Source organism: Haliotis cracherodii, unplaced genomic scaffold (genome assembly GCF_022045235.1).
Source record: "Haliotis cracherodii isolate W230 unplaced genomic scaffold, xgHalCrac1.p SCAF_18, whole genome shotgun sequence".
NCBI classification, from domain to species: Eukaryota; Metazoa; Mollusca; class Gastropoda; order Lepetellida; family Haliotidae; genus Haliotis; species Haliotis cracherodii.
In genome coordinates, this window is record NW_027266273.1 from 9,934,956 (window position 1) to 9,950,669 (window position 15,714).

The following is a 15,714-nucleotide window of genomic DNA, read 5'->3' on the forward strand; positions in this document are numbered from 1 at the left end:
TATTGGGCTCCATCCACTCTCGTTAATCATATCTAGCTGAAAATAATACAACTGTGAACCTTTACCACGTTGTATATCATTTCTGTATTTACATTTATTAACACCCTAGTCTCAGGAGCTCAACTCCATGACAACACACACAGACACACTTTCCTGCTTCAGAACCATAAGATTATGAACTGGATAGCCTGTTTTCACTGCCCTTGTATGTAATTACTACTTCATCAACATGGAGTTTGTGTAAATATTTCGATGTTGGTTGGTTGGTTTGTTGCTTAACGCCGCACTCAGCATATTCCAGCTATATGACGACGGTCAGTAAAATATCGAGTCTGGACCAAACAATCCAGTGATTAATATCATGAGCATCGATCCACGCAATTGGGATAAGTTGACATGCATCAGCCAAGTCAGTGAGTCTGACCAACCGATCCCGTTAGTCGGCTCTTACGACAAGCATAGTCGCCTTTTACGGCAAGCATGGGTTGCTGAAGACCTATTCTACCCTGGATCTTCACGGGTGAATATTTCGATGTAACTTACAGTCATCAATAAGCTGGAGATCGATAGGCATGCTGAGTCGACTGGGAGGCTGGTGGGAGCCAATGACGGCACTGCTGTCAGAGATCAGCTTCACCACACACCTATAGTACGTCTCGTCAGTGTCCGTCACTTCACTGAAGTACAGCTTGCCGTTGTAGGAGATGAAGATGTGAGGGTTGATGTCCGTGCGGATGAAGTTACTGCCGCTGCTTTTCAGCCAGTTGTAGGCTACAGCTTTAAACAATATGCATAAGGTTATGAAGTATTCATTCTTTCTTTAATAAGGACCCTATGGTAGCATTTCTTCCCAAAAGGACGGTAGGATAAGAGCACAATTTGGCCAACTGGAAATGTCAAAGACTTAATGTCTGAAAAACTGTGATATATTGGCATGGGCATCATCGGACCTGTTCAACTGGGTGACAACTAGCCATTTTTTTTGTCTTTTTAACACGTGTAAGTGTTGGACCTTTCGCTTGATCAGATTATTGGTAAAACAAATAAATCCCAAAAAGACTTCGAGCCAGACCGTGACCCAAAATAAGGCCTCACTATGTTTGAGTTCTGCCTTTATCTTCATCGCCTCACAGAATTAACTTGGGTCAAAGACTTGCTCGTATTCAAATATCAGAGAGAAAAAACGGTTCTTAAAACCCGCTATTTTGAGAGCTTATAGTCTTATTCAAATTGGTGTTATAAGTCCAAAACATCCTGATGTTGAGCTGAACAAAATTGTATTCTAATCCATACAGACAGTTGTGTATTGCTAAGTTCATACAGCATGCAGATCATGAGAAAAAGGACAGAACCCTTTCCATATTCATAAGACATATCTAAGTCGATTGTACAGTTCCGGCTATGTCATGAGCATGTGCTTATGAAACACTCTCAAATAGTGATGATACCAGGTGTTTGCGAAAAGGTGAGCGTAGCCTGCCCCACCGGTGGCACCCGTTGCATAATCATGTATGAACAAAGAAATATAAAGTTCTACGTTTATTGTTGGGTCGTACATTCTGTTCTGAGTAAAAACAGTGCACTTTGACTGATTCCAATAGTACTGCATGGTGTGAATGTTTAGAGTCTGAGCTTCTGTCACTGATTGTCTGGTTAACACCAACAACAGAGGATTTATTTCTACCTTTTCAACAAATCATTTTTATGGATCGTACCAAATTGGTGACTATATTAGTTGTTTCATTATCTATCTTGCCTTTGCAATACCTTTGGAATACTGATATAATACTGCTTAAGCGGCGTAATACCCAACTCACTCCAACGTTAACGCGACCCGAATCCCTCCTGTTAAACATTGCAGTGAGTGGGCGAGTTGGGATTAACGCCGTTTTGAACAGTATTCCAGTTATATTACGGAGTGTCAGCTTAATGTGGGAGAAAAGCCCGAAGTGATGCAGGTTTACAACTTCGGTGAAACCCACGAGCACGGGTATGGTGCTGACAAACCTAGAAACATATCATAGGTTTCTGGCGTGCCCAAGGGACGCAACTCTGCACAGCAAATCGCGGCGCCTTTGACAACTGGGTCATCCGTCGCCCCGGTAAACATTGCAACAGCAATGCAACAGAATCAGATACACGTATATGCAGCCATTCGCATTTCAGTAAATGTAGAGACAATAGGCCAACCGGTATCGCACGCATTGTTGGTTGTAGGGACAGGACTGTTCTTGGGAAAGACAATTACAATAACAATTATATCGTTATGTTTTCAGCCAAGAATATACAGATTTGTAAAATACCTCTCTCTACCCATTTTGTTTTGAAAAATGGACATTTGCTTATGGGAACGTGAGAATTATTCGTCCTGCCAGAAAATGCTGTAAGAAAACAAGTAACAACTGCTCAACCAAATTCATGGAATGCCACCAAACAATCCTTCCAAACAAATGTAATTCGTACTACTTTATATGTTTTTTTGGAAAAAGTCCAACAAAATGTCTTTGAAAGTTGGAAACTAGGACACTAGCATCTTTTGCCATTTGGCATATTCTTCAAATCTGTTCGGATAAATGAAACCTTCAGAGCCTTAATTGACATGATGAAAAAATAACCATTCCCCAACCACCTTTTTGAACAGGTTTACAAATAATTTCTCTTTCTTTTGATTCCTCAGAATTTTAAACAAGCGCCCATGTAGTTGCTTAGAAAAACATGCAGAGGGTTAGGAAGAGTTAACAGTAAAAAATTCAATTTTGAAATCTACTGAGACCTTATTATTGCTATTCTACCAAGCGGGGTAATGATACTCCTCTTCCACTTATTAATATTTTGTGTAATCGATCCATTGACCGGGGTAATAATAGTGTAGCGCTATGAGCATCCACTTGGTGAATGGAATCTGGCGCATTATAAATGCACTTATTATTATGATTATGATGATGATGATGATGATGCCCTTATTATTATGATTATGATGATGATGATTATTATTATTATTATTTATCGCACGGAGCTTATCATAATTCAGTTCACCCATTTTTTTTTTTACATATTTGTACTAAAAATAACACCAAATGTTTTAAAAATCGACGGATTCCATTAAGTTTGCAGTCATGTAAAAGACGCACGTGACTATTTTTTCATGGAACCCAACCAAACAACCTGGGATTTATCAAACTTTATCCTCAGTCCAGAATTCAAGCAAACATATTTAATGTACTTACACTCTCTTCAAGGGACGCTTTACTACCATCAAACAGAAATAGATTGATGAGAATGGTGAATTTTAGTCCCTATCAGATTCAACACAATGTGTCTTCAACTCAATGTGTCTTTTCTTGACTTTTATGATGTTCTAAACTGAATCAAAGGTTATCTGAAGCATTTACATATTGATTAAGTTAATGCAAGTACTCCAATGTTTTTACACCTACTAAAAGGAAGCTTTTTTCATGTAAAAAAGACCTAAAGTAGATTATTACACATAATATATCTACGACGTGTTGTTGGTATTACCAGGCCAAAAGGGAAAGGACAATTTCAAAGTGAATTTAAACGGAATATAAGAATTATTTTAAGACAATACAGGACACTAGGCTTAGATGGCTTCAGTTTAGAATTTAACACATAATATTGACAACAAATGGGTGCATAAACTGTACATTGCTAACCACCTTTGTTGCACTATTTGTGAAGAAAACGAAGAGAATCTGAACCATTTCATTTTCGGAATGTAGAAATATGGAATGTTTTTGGAATTATTTTTTATTTGGTTAACTGATAATTGTGATCCGATAATATTTGGCTGTAGTAATGCTATAAATACTGATGATATCATTATATCTGATTTTACTTTTATCAAAACTTTACATTTATAAATGCAGATGTAATAAGGTAGAACCAATTTTTAAACATTTCAAAAAGGAATTGAATGAAAGATATTACATTAAAGAAATATAATGTAAGTAAAAATTCTCTTTCGAAATTTCATACTAAGTGGGCACTGTATCACTGTTTTTTTGCTGGTTAACTTTATGTACTGCTTCCCCAACTAACTACTGAATTTTGTATTTTACAAATCTTGTGTACTGCATAGTTGTCTCATGGCACTCATGTATGATTTCTAGGTGCGAATGTGTTAGTCTGTGTGTAAGTGTGAATGATTAAGGTTTATTTTTCAATTTATTTTGAAAATCAGTTTCAGCCCAATATTTCCAGCACTGAAACTCTAATAAGGATCTTTCTTGAAACAAAAGGAAATTGCCCCCCCCCCCCCCCCCCCCCAATAAATAAATAGATAAATAAATAAATAAATAAATAAATAAATCAATAAATAAATAAATAAATATATAAATAACCAAAAAAACTCCAAACAAACAACAACAGCAAACAACAAAAAAACCCAGAAAACTCAGAATATACAATCGTTGGACACCCAGCTCCAGACTGTTAACCAACCTGGCTTTCCCAAGGGAGGTACACAATTAATTATGGCGTAACTATGTCGTACTGCACGGACAGGCTCCCTTCCAATGTTGGAAAACTCGGCCAAGTCTGGAATAAGATGAAGTTATTATAATTATTCAACCGTGGACAATCTTCGCACAAGAAATGTCTTTCTCCATCTGCTAACAGCACAGTCCGACAAATTTACTTCCATAATCACTAGAAATCTCTGCTAAAAGTTTGGTGTACAATTCCAACTATATTATGAGCATGTGTTTATTAATCACTATCAAATAGAGATGACACCAGGTGTTCGCGAAAAAAATGACCTTTCACACAAATACACACAAGGGATAGTCAGTTGTTCACATGAAAAATCACGGGAACATATGATACAAGTCAAAATAGGGAATTGCATTCGACATCCTGTTTGTCACTGACGGGATGAAATCTTAGTTCTGTACAAATAAGGGTCAAAACTCTTTCCATAATTATGAGAAATGTATATGGAATTTGCTCCATCTGCTAAAAGCACAGTCCATTGTACGGTTCCAACTTGAATCCAAATAAATTCCAAATACTAACAAAAGCATGTGTTAATGAATTACTATAAAAGAGTGATTATTGCAAGTGTTCGCAAAAGAGGGTAAGAGTATCCTGCCAACCGATGACACCCGTCATAAACACATGCAAAGGCAAGTCAAGTGTTCACCTGGGCAGAAATGGGACCATATGGTACAAGTCCAATCGGGGAAAAGATTTTAAAAAAATGAATGGAAATATTTTGGGAAAACTTTGCGTTTGTTAGCCAAAGAGCTGCCATCAGTCACTAAATGCTTTAGATGTATGTTATACCTCATCATCATTAGGATGCTTAAAAAAAGGGGATGGGGATGGGGATGCGCCCCCTCCAAACCGCACCCCCACATCTGGATCCACGCACTTTTCTATTTTCATGTTTTTCGTCCAGAAATTAAAAGTAGTATGTCTTCAGCAGCCCATGCTTGACGTAAAAGGCGACTATGCTTGTCGAAAGAGGCGACTAACGTGGTCGGGGGGCCAGGCCCGCTGACTTGGCTGATGCATGTTATCGTATCCTAATTGCGTGGATCGATGCTCATGATATCCATCACTGGATTGTCTGGTCCAGACTCGATTATTTACAGACCGTGGTAATATAGCTAGAATATTGCTGAGTGCAACGTTAAACAAAAAATTATAGTCAACTTAAGGACACAACGAAAACTTACTGCCGAAGGACAGCTGCATCTGTTTACTGACAACAATTCCAAATTCGTTTTCAGCCTCGCAGTGGTATCGACCTCCATCCGGGTCCTCGCGAGGATCAGCGATTGTTACCTTCCCGTTGGTTAGCGAGTACCGGTCATCGAGATCGGGGGTTATCAGTATGGTGACATTTTGTAAGGTGTGATACATTCGGTATATAGGTGGAGGAACAGCCGTAGCTACACACTCGATGGAGGCTGTCACCGCATCTCCGATCTCCACAAGATCGTAAGGTTCCGTCATAAGTCGGGGCCCTCGGGGAACATCGTTAGGGTCCGTGATGTTCGTACCATAATCTGATATATGTGTGAGAAAAACAAATGTGAGTAGAAAACATGTAATTCTATGCATGGCAAATACTCCACCGTTACACTGAAATGAACATTTGTGAAAATATTACTATGAATATGAGTGAGTGAGTGAGTTGAGTTTAACACTTTGAACAGTTTTCCACTTACATCACGGCCTATCATCTTGATGTGGGAGGAAAGCCCAAAGTGAGGCAGGTCTTAGACCTTTACCACTTTGGTGAAACACAGGTGTGGCGCTAATAACCTCGAAACATAATCGCGGCGAACCGGGATTCGAACCCACGATCATAGGATTCTGGTGTGCCCAAGGGACGCAACTAGGCACAGCGAATTGCGGCGTCTTAGACGACTGGGACACCCGTGCCCAACTATGAATATGACAAACGTTAACCCCGTTAAACCGGACTGGATTAACAAATGCCTTCATTAACGAATGTTTGGCTTGTTAATAAAGCCTTACATATATAAGCTTCTAATTAGCTTACCAAAGTCTCTCTCCTCCTGCACAATGCGGTAGGCTTCATCCAGATGTATCTCACACACATAGGAGGATTGGCTGCTGTCCCCTTGAACCCTGCTCCAACCGTACTGGGTCACTGAAATGGTAAGACACATTGTTCCACAAAAGCACTAACTGCTGCATGTATATAAAGTATAAAGCATGAGACCCGTGAAGATTCCGGGGTAGAAAAGGTCTTCAGCAACCCATACTTGCCGTAAAAGGCGACTATGCTTGTCGTAAAAGGCGACTAACGGGATCGGCTGGTCAGGCTCACTGACTTGGTTGATATATATCATCGATCCCAATTGCGTGGATCGATGCTCATGCTGTCAATCACTGGATTGTCTGGTCCAGACTCGATTATTTATATAATCGCGGTCATATAGCTTGAATATTGCAGAGTGCGGCGTAAAACAACAAGCAAACAAACAAACAAACAAACAAACATAAAGCAAGAGTATTCAAACATATATTTAAAGCTGAATCAGGTGTAACCAGATGTGAAGGTATGTATACAGCACACTAACACACTGTGCGTATAGGACGTTCTACGTTTGACAAATGAATCTTAGCGGTTCACAAGCCTCATTGTGTAATGACACAACATAAGTTTCATAACTTATGTGCTGTAAGACAACACCTGCTTCACTGTGCCACATAAAACAATACAATAAAAGCGACAAAACCCTTTCCATATTCATAAAAAGTCCCTGCTAAAACAAGATACATACACCCTCCTACCCCCTACATCCATCGCACTATAACTATAACTGTAACCGCCTTCATGTATCGGTATTCGTGCTTACATACATACACCCTCCTACCCCCTACATCCATGGCACTATAACTATAACAGTTACTATAAACGCCGTCATGTATCGGAATTCGTGCTTACATACATACACCCTCCTTCACCCTACATCCATCGCACTATAACTATAACTATAACCGCCTTCATGTATCGGTATTCGTGCTTACATACACACATCCTCCTACCCCCTACATCCACAGCACTATAACTATAACAGTTACTATAACCGCCGTCATGTATCGGAATTCGTGCTTACATACATACACCCTCCTTCACCCTACATCCATCGCACTATAACTATAACTATAACCGCCTTCATGTATCGGTATTCGTGCTGCTTACATACATACACCCTCCTACCCCCTACATCCACAGCACTATAACTATAACAGTTACTATAACCGCCGTCATGTATCGGAATTCGTGCTTACATACATACACCCTCCTACCCTCTACATCCATCGCACTATAACTATAACTATAACCGCCTCCATGCATCCGCACTCATGTTCACATTGTATTGCATGCATCGAATTACACGTTTAAAATATCGTAAATATTTTACAATATGTACATATTAAATATCAGCAAACAGAGAGTATTATAACGCAATAGATTTCATCCGTCAAAACATCACAGAAAGAAGGGCAGCCTGGAATTTTTCAATGGCATCAGAATGCACTACTTAAGACGTTCAGCAGGTCAAGAGGTGAGAGTTGCGGAAAATTACGATAAACTTCAGTTACAGATCTCCATTACGAACATCTAAAGTGTAAATAACAGCTTGCTATAAAGTGTACTTCATCACTGCAGATATAGCAATTTCCTTAGCTTTAAAATTTATGTCTAAATGCTCATGTAGACAAAGACCCAGTTTATAAGCCTGACCATATTATATTCCACGCAAATATCTCCACATTTAAAAACAAGGGGGCTTTGAAGGCATTAAGAAGTGATAACACCCAAGTAAGAAAATGGATGTATGTCAAGGTCTTTATTATGAGGAACACAACGTTTCGGAGTAAAAACTTACTCCTTCATCAGGTGAATTAACATATATATGTACCTGTAAAAACAACAAAAGTAAAAAGATAGCAAAGGAGGGAACGTAACAAGGGAAGCCAACAGGTAATTGGCGCTAATTACCCCGGCCTCCCGTTTGCCCATTGTCCATTGCCCATTACCAATAATTCATAAGATATGTTTTGGCTTTAATTTGTCCATTGATAATCAACCGTCAACGTCTATTATCTCAACCTTAAAAAGTACGAGAATCTACGCTTTACTGAGAAAGTATTATCCAAATATAACATTTGTTACATTTGACCACGTTTTTAATGGCATTGTGTGTTCGAAGCTTTCGGTCATGGGAGCCGTGCCATTTTTCACTTGTCAGAGGGGTACACAAAGTACGTGATCTGGACTAACAGTTGTCTGACTTTTATTTTTGGTGAAAGCATCGGTGGCTGGATTAGATCGCTGACTTTGTGTGCTGGTGTTTGGGTGCCTCACTCACAGTGTAGGTTCACATCACGACGGGACTCAACCCGTGTGTGTGTTGGCGAATAATGAAAACCAACACGGCCACCAGTCACTAAATTTGCGTCACAATCATTCTGTCCTCTTTTATTTGTCATCTGAAATAACATCCCTTCGTGCACTTGTGCTTCCTACTCAAGTTACCAAACACACCCTGTTTACACACTTACAAGATATATAATACGCTGAGGAGAATTTACGACTATACGTTGATACGTCTAACTGCTGGCCTGGTTTGTTTGTTTGTTTTGTTTGTTTGGTGTTTAACGCCGCACTCAGCAATATTCCGGCGGTCTGTAAATAATCGAGTCTGGACCAGACAATCCAGTGATTGACATCATGAGCATCGATCCACGCAATTGGGATACGATGACATGCATCAACCAAGTCAGCGAGCCTGACCACCCCATCCCGTTAGTCAGGGATCACAGGTACCAGGTGTGATACCATGCCCCCTCAAGGAGACGTCTGATTAAACTCTTTGCTTCGTCAATGCTTCGTCTCGCCCAAACTGGTAACTGGTACCACTAGCAACGATACAATGGCGTACAAAGACTTATAATGAGTCAAGCATCCGTCACTCGATTTCCATTTTCTTGCATTTAGAAAGCACGATTGATTGTTTGATTGATAAATTGTTGGAGTAAGTCAATTGATTGGTTGATTGATTGTGTTAGCTGATTGAGTTGTTTTATTAAATTGTTTGATCGAGCTGTTTTATTAAACTGTTTGATTGAGTTGTTTTATTGATTGATTTACTTGTTATATTGATTGTATTGTTTTATTAAGTTGATTGATTGTTTCATTAAGTTGATTGATTGTTCAATTGATTGTTGAGTGAGTGAGTGAGTGAGTGAGTGAGTGAGTGAGTGAGTGCCTGTTCCAATGGTATGTCCGGATCTATCTGGGTACGGGTCACCGGCTTGGCGTAACCGATCTAGATATATCTATGCAGGAATAGGTCATCCATGCGGATAGCGTAATCTCGATTAATGTATTCAGGAACCTCTCGTGAACAACATTTATTGAAAATGCTACCGAAGAATCAAACAACTTAAAGATTTGGCTTCTGTGGAGGAATCATTCAAATATTTCTCATAACCGTTAAAGAACTTCTTGAATGTTGTCACGCCATTCATTCAGACAGATCTCGAAGATATGTTAATATTTATGCGAGGACAACGGATTAGACATCGCGAGGCCGGTTCACAATCCGTAAAAGCCTGTGATATGTCATGAATAGCCCATTGCATCTCCTGTACAAAGACTTTCTGTTGTACGTGTTGTCACAGAGCCACAAACTTCGGTCAATGGATCAGATAAAAGCAGGACTGCTGGAATCGGTTGAGGTCAAATTCCTATGACATAAACCCCGACTTGACAACCGCTTTAAGAAAGTGCCGCCATTCATGTACACAGCCCTGTGGATGAATGAACGACCTAGCGAGGCCAGTAGTGCCACCTTGTGAGATATAATGTAAGAAGACCAACCGAGAGTTGAATCTTGACATACTCCGGTGCCATCTGCAGAACCTTGGTCGGCATTTGCATCGCCACCCGTATCGTTATCACAGGTATATACGGTACTCCACACAGAGGCTAACGAAGGGCATCTATTTGATCAGGGGTTATTTAAATATCTATAATGGCTGTGTGTCAGTATATCCAGTTTCTGTCAGTGCAGAAATATACCAAGTCGGTCAGCTGTGAACACGGTTCTTCAGCATCGGGCATCAGCTGATTTTCTTACGTCCTTGACACACAAAGACATCTTGACATGATGTAACTTACCAGGGAGAGGGGATAGTCGGATTGCAGACACGAGGTGGATGTCGCCCAAATCGTGTTACGAACTACCAGAAACCGTTTCATAGATCATACTTTCTGTCTAGGAAACTATTCATTACTGCTGTACAGTATCAAATATATTAGAACAGTAAAAACAATAACGACACCAATTCTCAAACTGTTTAAAATTATATTCCCAGGATATATATATATATACACACACAACCGGGCAAAAGAAAATGCCTGCCATTCTAATATCACTCCTGTGTCCAGTGAAATTGCGATCCCCGTGGTCATGTGCACGTCACCTGTTGTGAGACACTAATTGATATGTTGCATGTAGTATCGCCTAAGATACCCGAAGCAAATATATCTCCATCGAATAACCATTTCTTGTTTGTGTCATTTTTAACCCGCATCAAACATGGGTGTATACTTACTTTTGCCCGGCAGTTTACACAAGTTTCAATTACTTCCCAATCGTTCGGTCACTGAGACTATTTGGAACATGGTGGTCGCAATTATAAATTGCACAGTGAGGAGAGGTGGAATGGGGTTTAACGTCGCGTCCACGATTATTGCACTTTTATAGCGATTTGCATGCACGTGTGTGTGTGTTGGCCACAGCAAGGCTACGTATTCACAACTTATTGTGGTAGGCACATTATAACTTATGATTCTGGTTTGAAGGAGAGGCGTATTCCTTCTCCACGAAGGAAGAGGCGAAAGCTGAAACTTGGTGAGATTTACAGAACAAAGGCAGTTATTTCTAGTTTCTTACTGACTCTCGAGGTGTGTGTGTGTGTGTGTGTGTGTGTGTGTGTGTGTGTGTGTGTCTGTTGGATATTACATAAAACATTCATCTTGAGCGGGATGGTAGTTCGAGTTGGATAAGCATGTTTACTATGATCTTCTTAAGGTAAAGAATGCCGCGCATGAATGTATCAATGAGATTCCCAGGTACATGGGGCGTTTTCGGCAGGAATTTCCACACAGAGGAGACTTAAATGGGGATCGGGTTAACATAATGCGGTACCTGGTAGATTGTGTGTCATCAAACCGGACAACTTTGGTCTTCGACTGATTGTGGCGTAAAACACACTTATTCATTTACTTGTATCGGAAATTTAATGTTCATCTTAATTGTTATTGATGAACACGTAATATATTTTTAAGGAAATGAAAAAGTGACTACAACTTTATGTGAGTACGAGTAGCTTTATTGGAGATGGAGATGAATAAGTGTTATTTATCATACAATGGGTAGGTTTCTCGGCAGGATAAAGCCAACGGATAAAAACGATATCCGTTGGGGTCATATGCGGATAGAGATGCAAATACCAAAGGTCAAGTAGGGACTACTTTCAGTGTTTATAAACAAACATGGCGTCGCACTTGTCATTCGGCGATCGAGTCAGAATTAACCATCGTGAATCTGGATAAACTACAGGGATAATTGCTAATCATTATCAAAAGAACAGTCTAATATACTGAAAATCTGTGTTTAACTGTGACGTAGCTAAGGCATTTTATAAGTTTGGCAACTTTGGAGATATAAATTTCGAAACAATTTGGCGAGGGCACGAGGCCTAGCCAAGTGGGATCAGTAGCCATATCTGTGCTTGTAGACCTCTGCGGCTTAAAACCTCCTCCACAAATTAAAATAGTTGGATTTGGCGGAAATATGTTTGAATTGTTACCTTGTTTCGTTTTGTCGCTGTGTGTACATTTGACTACAATTCTTATCGTTATGACAGGACAGACCGACTGTCAACAACATCTGACCGTGGCCGTGACGTCTCATAGTATAGGGTTAGAGTAGCTTCCCTTTGACAAAGGGCAGTTACTCTAGCGGACAGACCGATGGATTGCCGCGAAAGGCAATTAAAAACAATTGTTGTTTTGCGTATATGTTGCTTCGCCTCTGTATAAGAAACCTATTTCAGTTGGACTATATTGGCTACTGTCACTGTCTGACAGACACATCACTTACCCTGTGACGTAATAATTATTAATGCGCGCATTCCAGGAAAACTCGCAATGTTTCGGTTATGTTTGTGAGAGAGGGAAAGCGATTTTGAAGCACAGAATTAAAGAATGACATTATATGATAAAGAGGTTATCACGCTTGTGTGTTTGGGGATGGTAAATATCCTGTATTAGGAATAAACACTATGTATTTAGCTCGCCAAGGCTCGCTAAACACAATGTTTATTCCTAATGCAGGATATTTACCATCCCCAAACACACTCGCGTGATAACCTCTATAAAGCTTCTTCACGACCGTGTAACCATGAATTGACTTTATTGGGTAATCCAAGAAGACATATCGACCTAAAATAGCCAAAAATCATACGATTTCACTTGTCCACCATCTTGGATGCAAGGCTAAAACATTTCGGCGCGTTTGAAGCTACTGAGAATGCCCCCTGCAGAGTTGGACGAACATTCTGTGGTAGCGCAGCGGTGTTGACAAGAGGCTATCAAAAGTATTTCCTGTCCAGGTTATTTAGATCCCTTGTGTGTGTGTGTGTGTGTGTGTGTGTGTGTGTGTGTGTGTGTGTGCGCGCGCGTGCGTGCGTGCATGTATGTATGTGTGTGCGGGGGAGCGTTGGGGTGAGAGTGGGGGGATAGATGATGGATTTAACAACAAGTAAGATCATCTTGAGCGAGACGGTTTTCGTAGATGGATTAGCATATGAACTATGATTCTTTTTATGTAGAAAATAAAGATCCACGATGTTCGACCTGGTAAAAGTGTGTTAACAAACCGCACCGAATTGGTCTTTGATTGACTGTGGCGTCACAAAAACTCATTCATGTACTTGATCTGAATGTTTATCTTAATTGTTATGGATAGTCACGGAGCCGTGATCCAGAAAACAGGGTGCCTTTAGATAAAAATGAAGTAATAACATCGTTCTCGTTATTTGGACGGAAAAACGATGGTTTGAAAGCATCCAAATAACGTCTTTTTTTCGTCCAATGACCATATACGGAAAAAAACGACGTTTTCGTGTTTGCAGTGCAGGCCAGTGGAATGGAATGGGCTATTAATGTTTATTGAACCATATCAGACCATCAATATAACTGAAGCTGAATGTCTAATTTCTTGACCAAAAGTACCTTGTTTTGACTTTGACAGTCTGGGCGTATGCATAAAGAAACAGATCATCATGAATGGTAGCATAATGGGTACTCATTGGGATGTATACTTCTTGCCTTAATGTCTTAACCCCACATTGTAAATAAATGTTATCATGTGGAAGTCCAGCTTTTCATATATCGTTTTCTAAGTAAACTTCAGATTGCATTTGCTTTCATTTTGGACAAATTGACCTGAACAAATGCTTCACAGTGATATATAATCAATGTTCATAAAATCTGATTCTTAACACAAAATATTAAGATTCTTTGTAATATAACTTAAAACAAGGCTCGAGAATGTTGGAGACAATACCGGAATGTTGTCGCACAGACCTCCATACATGTAGACGATGTTCCTGCCGGTCATATTCTTGTGTTCCTCATTTAGCCAGTACTGCCTGTCAGGGAGGATGACGGTGGCGTCACTCTCCCACACCAGATCGCCGGTGTTCATGTTGTTGACGATACCAGAGGTGAACCATGTGCCGCTAATGATACAGGAAGAAATAACTGGTTCATTATATTCCTCACAGAGTGAGTGAGTATGGTTTTACGCCGCTTTTAGCAATAATCCAGCAATATCACGGCTTCACACATTGTACCCATGTCGGGAATCGAACCCGGGTCTTCGGCGTTACAATCGAACGCTTTAACCACTAGGCTACCCGACCGCCCTATTCCCAACAGATCAAATAATAATACATGATTGCATGTACTTGACCGCTAAAAGTACTTTTAATTCTTCAATATTTGAATTTTAAAAAATCATAATAATGATATTAATATTTTGAATCCTTCCCGCTCGAGTGACGTATTTATGACTAACAAAAACAAATGTCTTTTATGTGTTGAATTGTAACCATTGTTGTTTGTTTGCCGAATTTCTAACTCTATGCAAACCTTTGGTTTATGGCCTTTGCTACAGATTTTCTTTACTGAAAACATTTTTGAACACGTTTTTTAGTCATTTGTGTGAGTGAGTGAGTGAGTTGGATTTAACGCTGCTTTTAACAGTAGTTCGGTATTCCACGGCGTGTCAGCTTAATGTGGGAGGAAAGCCCGACGTGAGGTATCAGACGTTTACCACTTTGGTGAGACCCACAAGCATGGGTACGATGCTGAAAAACTGGAAGCTACTCAAGTCAGAACACTGAACAAGAATAAAACATTACCGAGAGAGGTCATTCATGAGAAGCCAGTTGCTAATGAAAACATGTTCAGCATGTAGGTTGACTCCAACCAGGGATGCGCCATGAATCTGAAATTACAAAGCACATGAATGAATGATTGAATAAATGAATGAATGAATGAATGTGTACATAGACAGGCAGTTTACACACGTGTAACTAAATATAGACTATATGCTATTATTTACACCCAAATATATTTGAAAAACTTTTGAAAATCCTTACTTGCAAAATCTCAACAGTCAGACATATGTAGGGAAGCGTATCTAATTGCTAGGTCAGACCAGCGCCTTAACATATGAATAGAGAAAAAAGTCATCATACGCCGTTACAGACACATAAGTGTACGTACACCTTTATAGAGACATAAGTCTTCGTACACCTTTATAGACATAAGTCTACGTACACAATTATAGAGACATAAGTCTTCGTACACAAATATAGAGACATACGTCTTCATACACTTTTACAGAGACACAATTCTACGTACACAACTATAGAGGCATAAGTCTACGTACACATTTATAGAAACATAAGTCTACGTACACCTATATAGAGACATAAGTCTACGTACACATTTAAAGAGACATTAGTCTAAGTACACAATTATAGAGACATAAGTCTTCGCACACCGTTATAGAGACATAAGTCTACGTACACCTTCACAGAGACGTAAGTCTACGTACACCTTTA

The 15,714-nt window shown here is 39.7% G+C and overlaps 1 protein-coding gene across 1 annotated transcript in view; it reads right to left on the reverse strand.

Moving 5' to 3' along the window:
- LOC139465247 (contactin-like) overlaps positions 1 to 15,714 on the reverse strand; it is a 41,404-nt gene that overhangs the window by 22,037 nt on the left and 3,653 nt on the right. Inside the window, exons 3-8 of the mRNA XM_071246923.1 lie at positions 15,007 to 15,092; positions 14,168 to 14,322; positions 6,533 to 6,643; positions 5,700 to 6,032; positions 4,462 to 4,557; positions 544 to 777 (exon numbers count right to left, since the gene is read on the reverse strand). Coding sequence (XP_071103024.1) covers positions 544 to 777; positions 4,462 to 4,557; positions 5,700 to 6,032; positions 6,533 to 6,643; positions 14,168 to 14,322; positions 15,007 to 15,092 — 1,015 coding nt within the window. The remainder of the gene's footprint in view (positions 1 to 543; positions 778 to 4,461; positions 4,558 to 5,699; positions 6,033 to 6,532; positions 6,644 to 14,167; positions 14,323 to 15,006; positions 15,093 to 15,714) is intronic.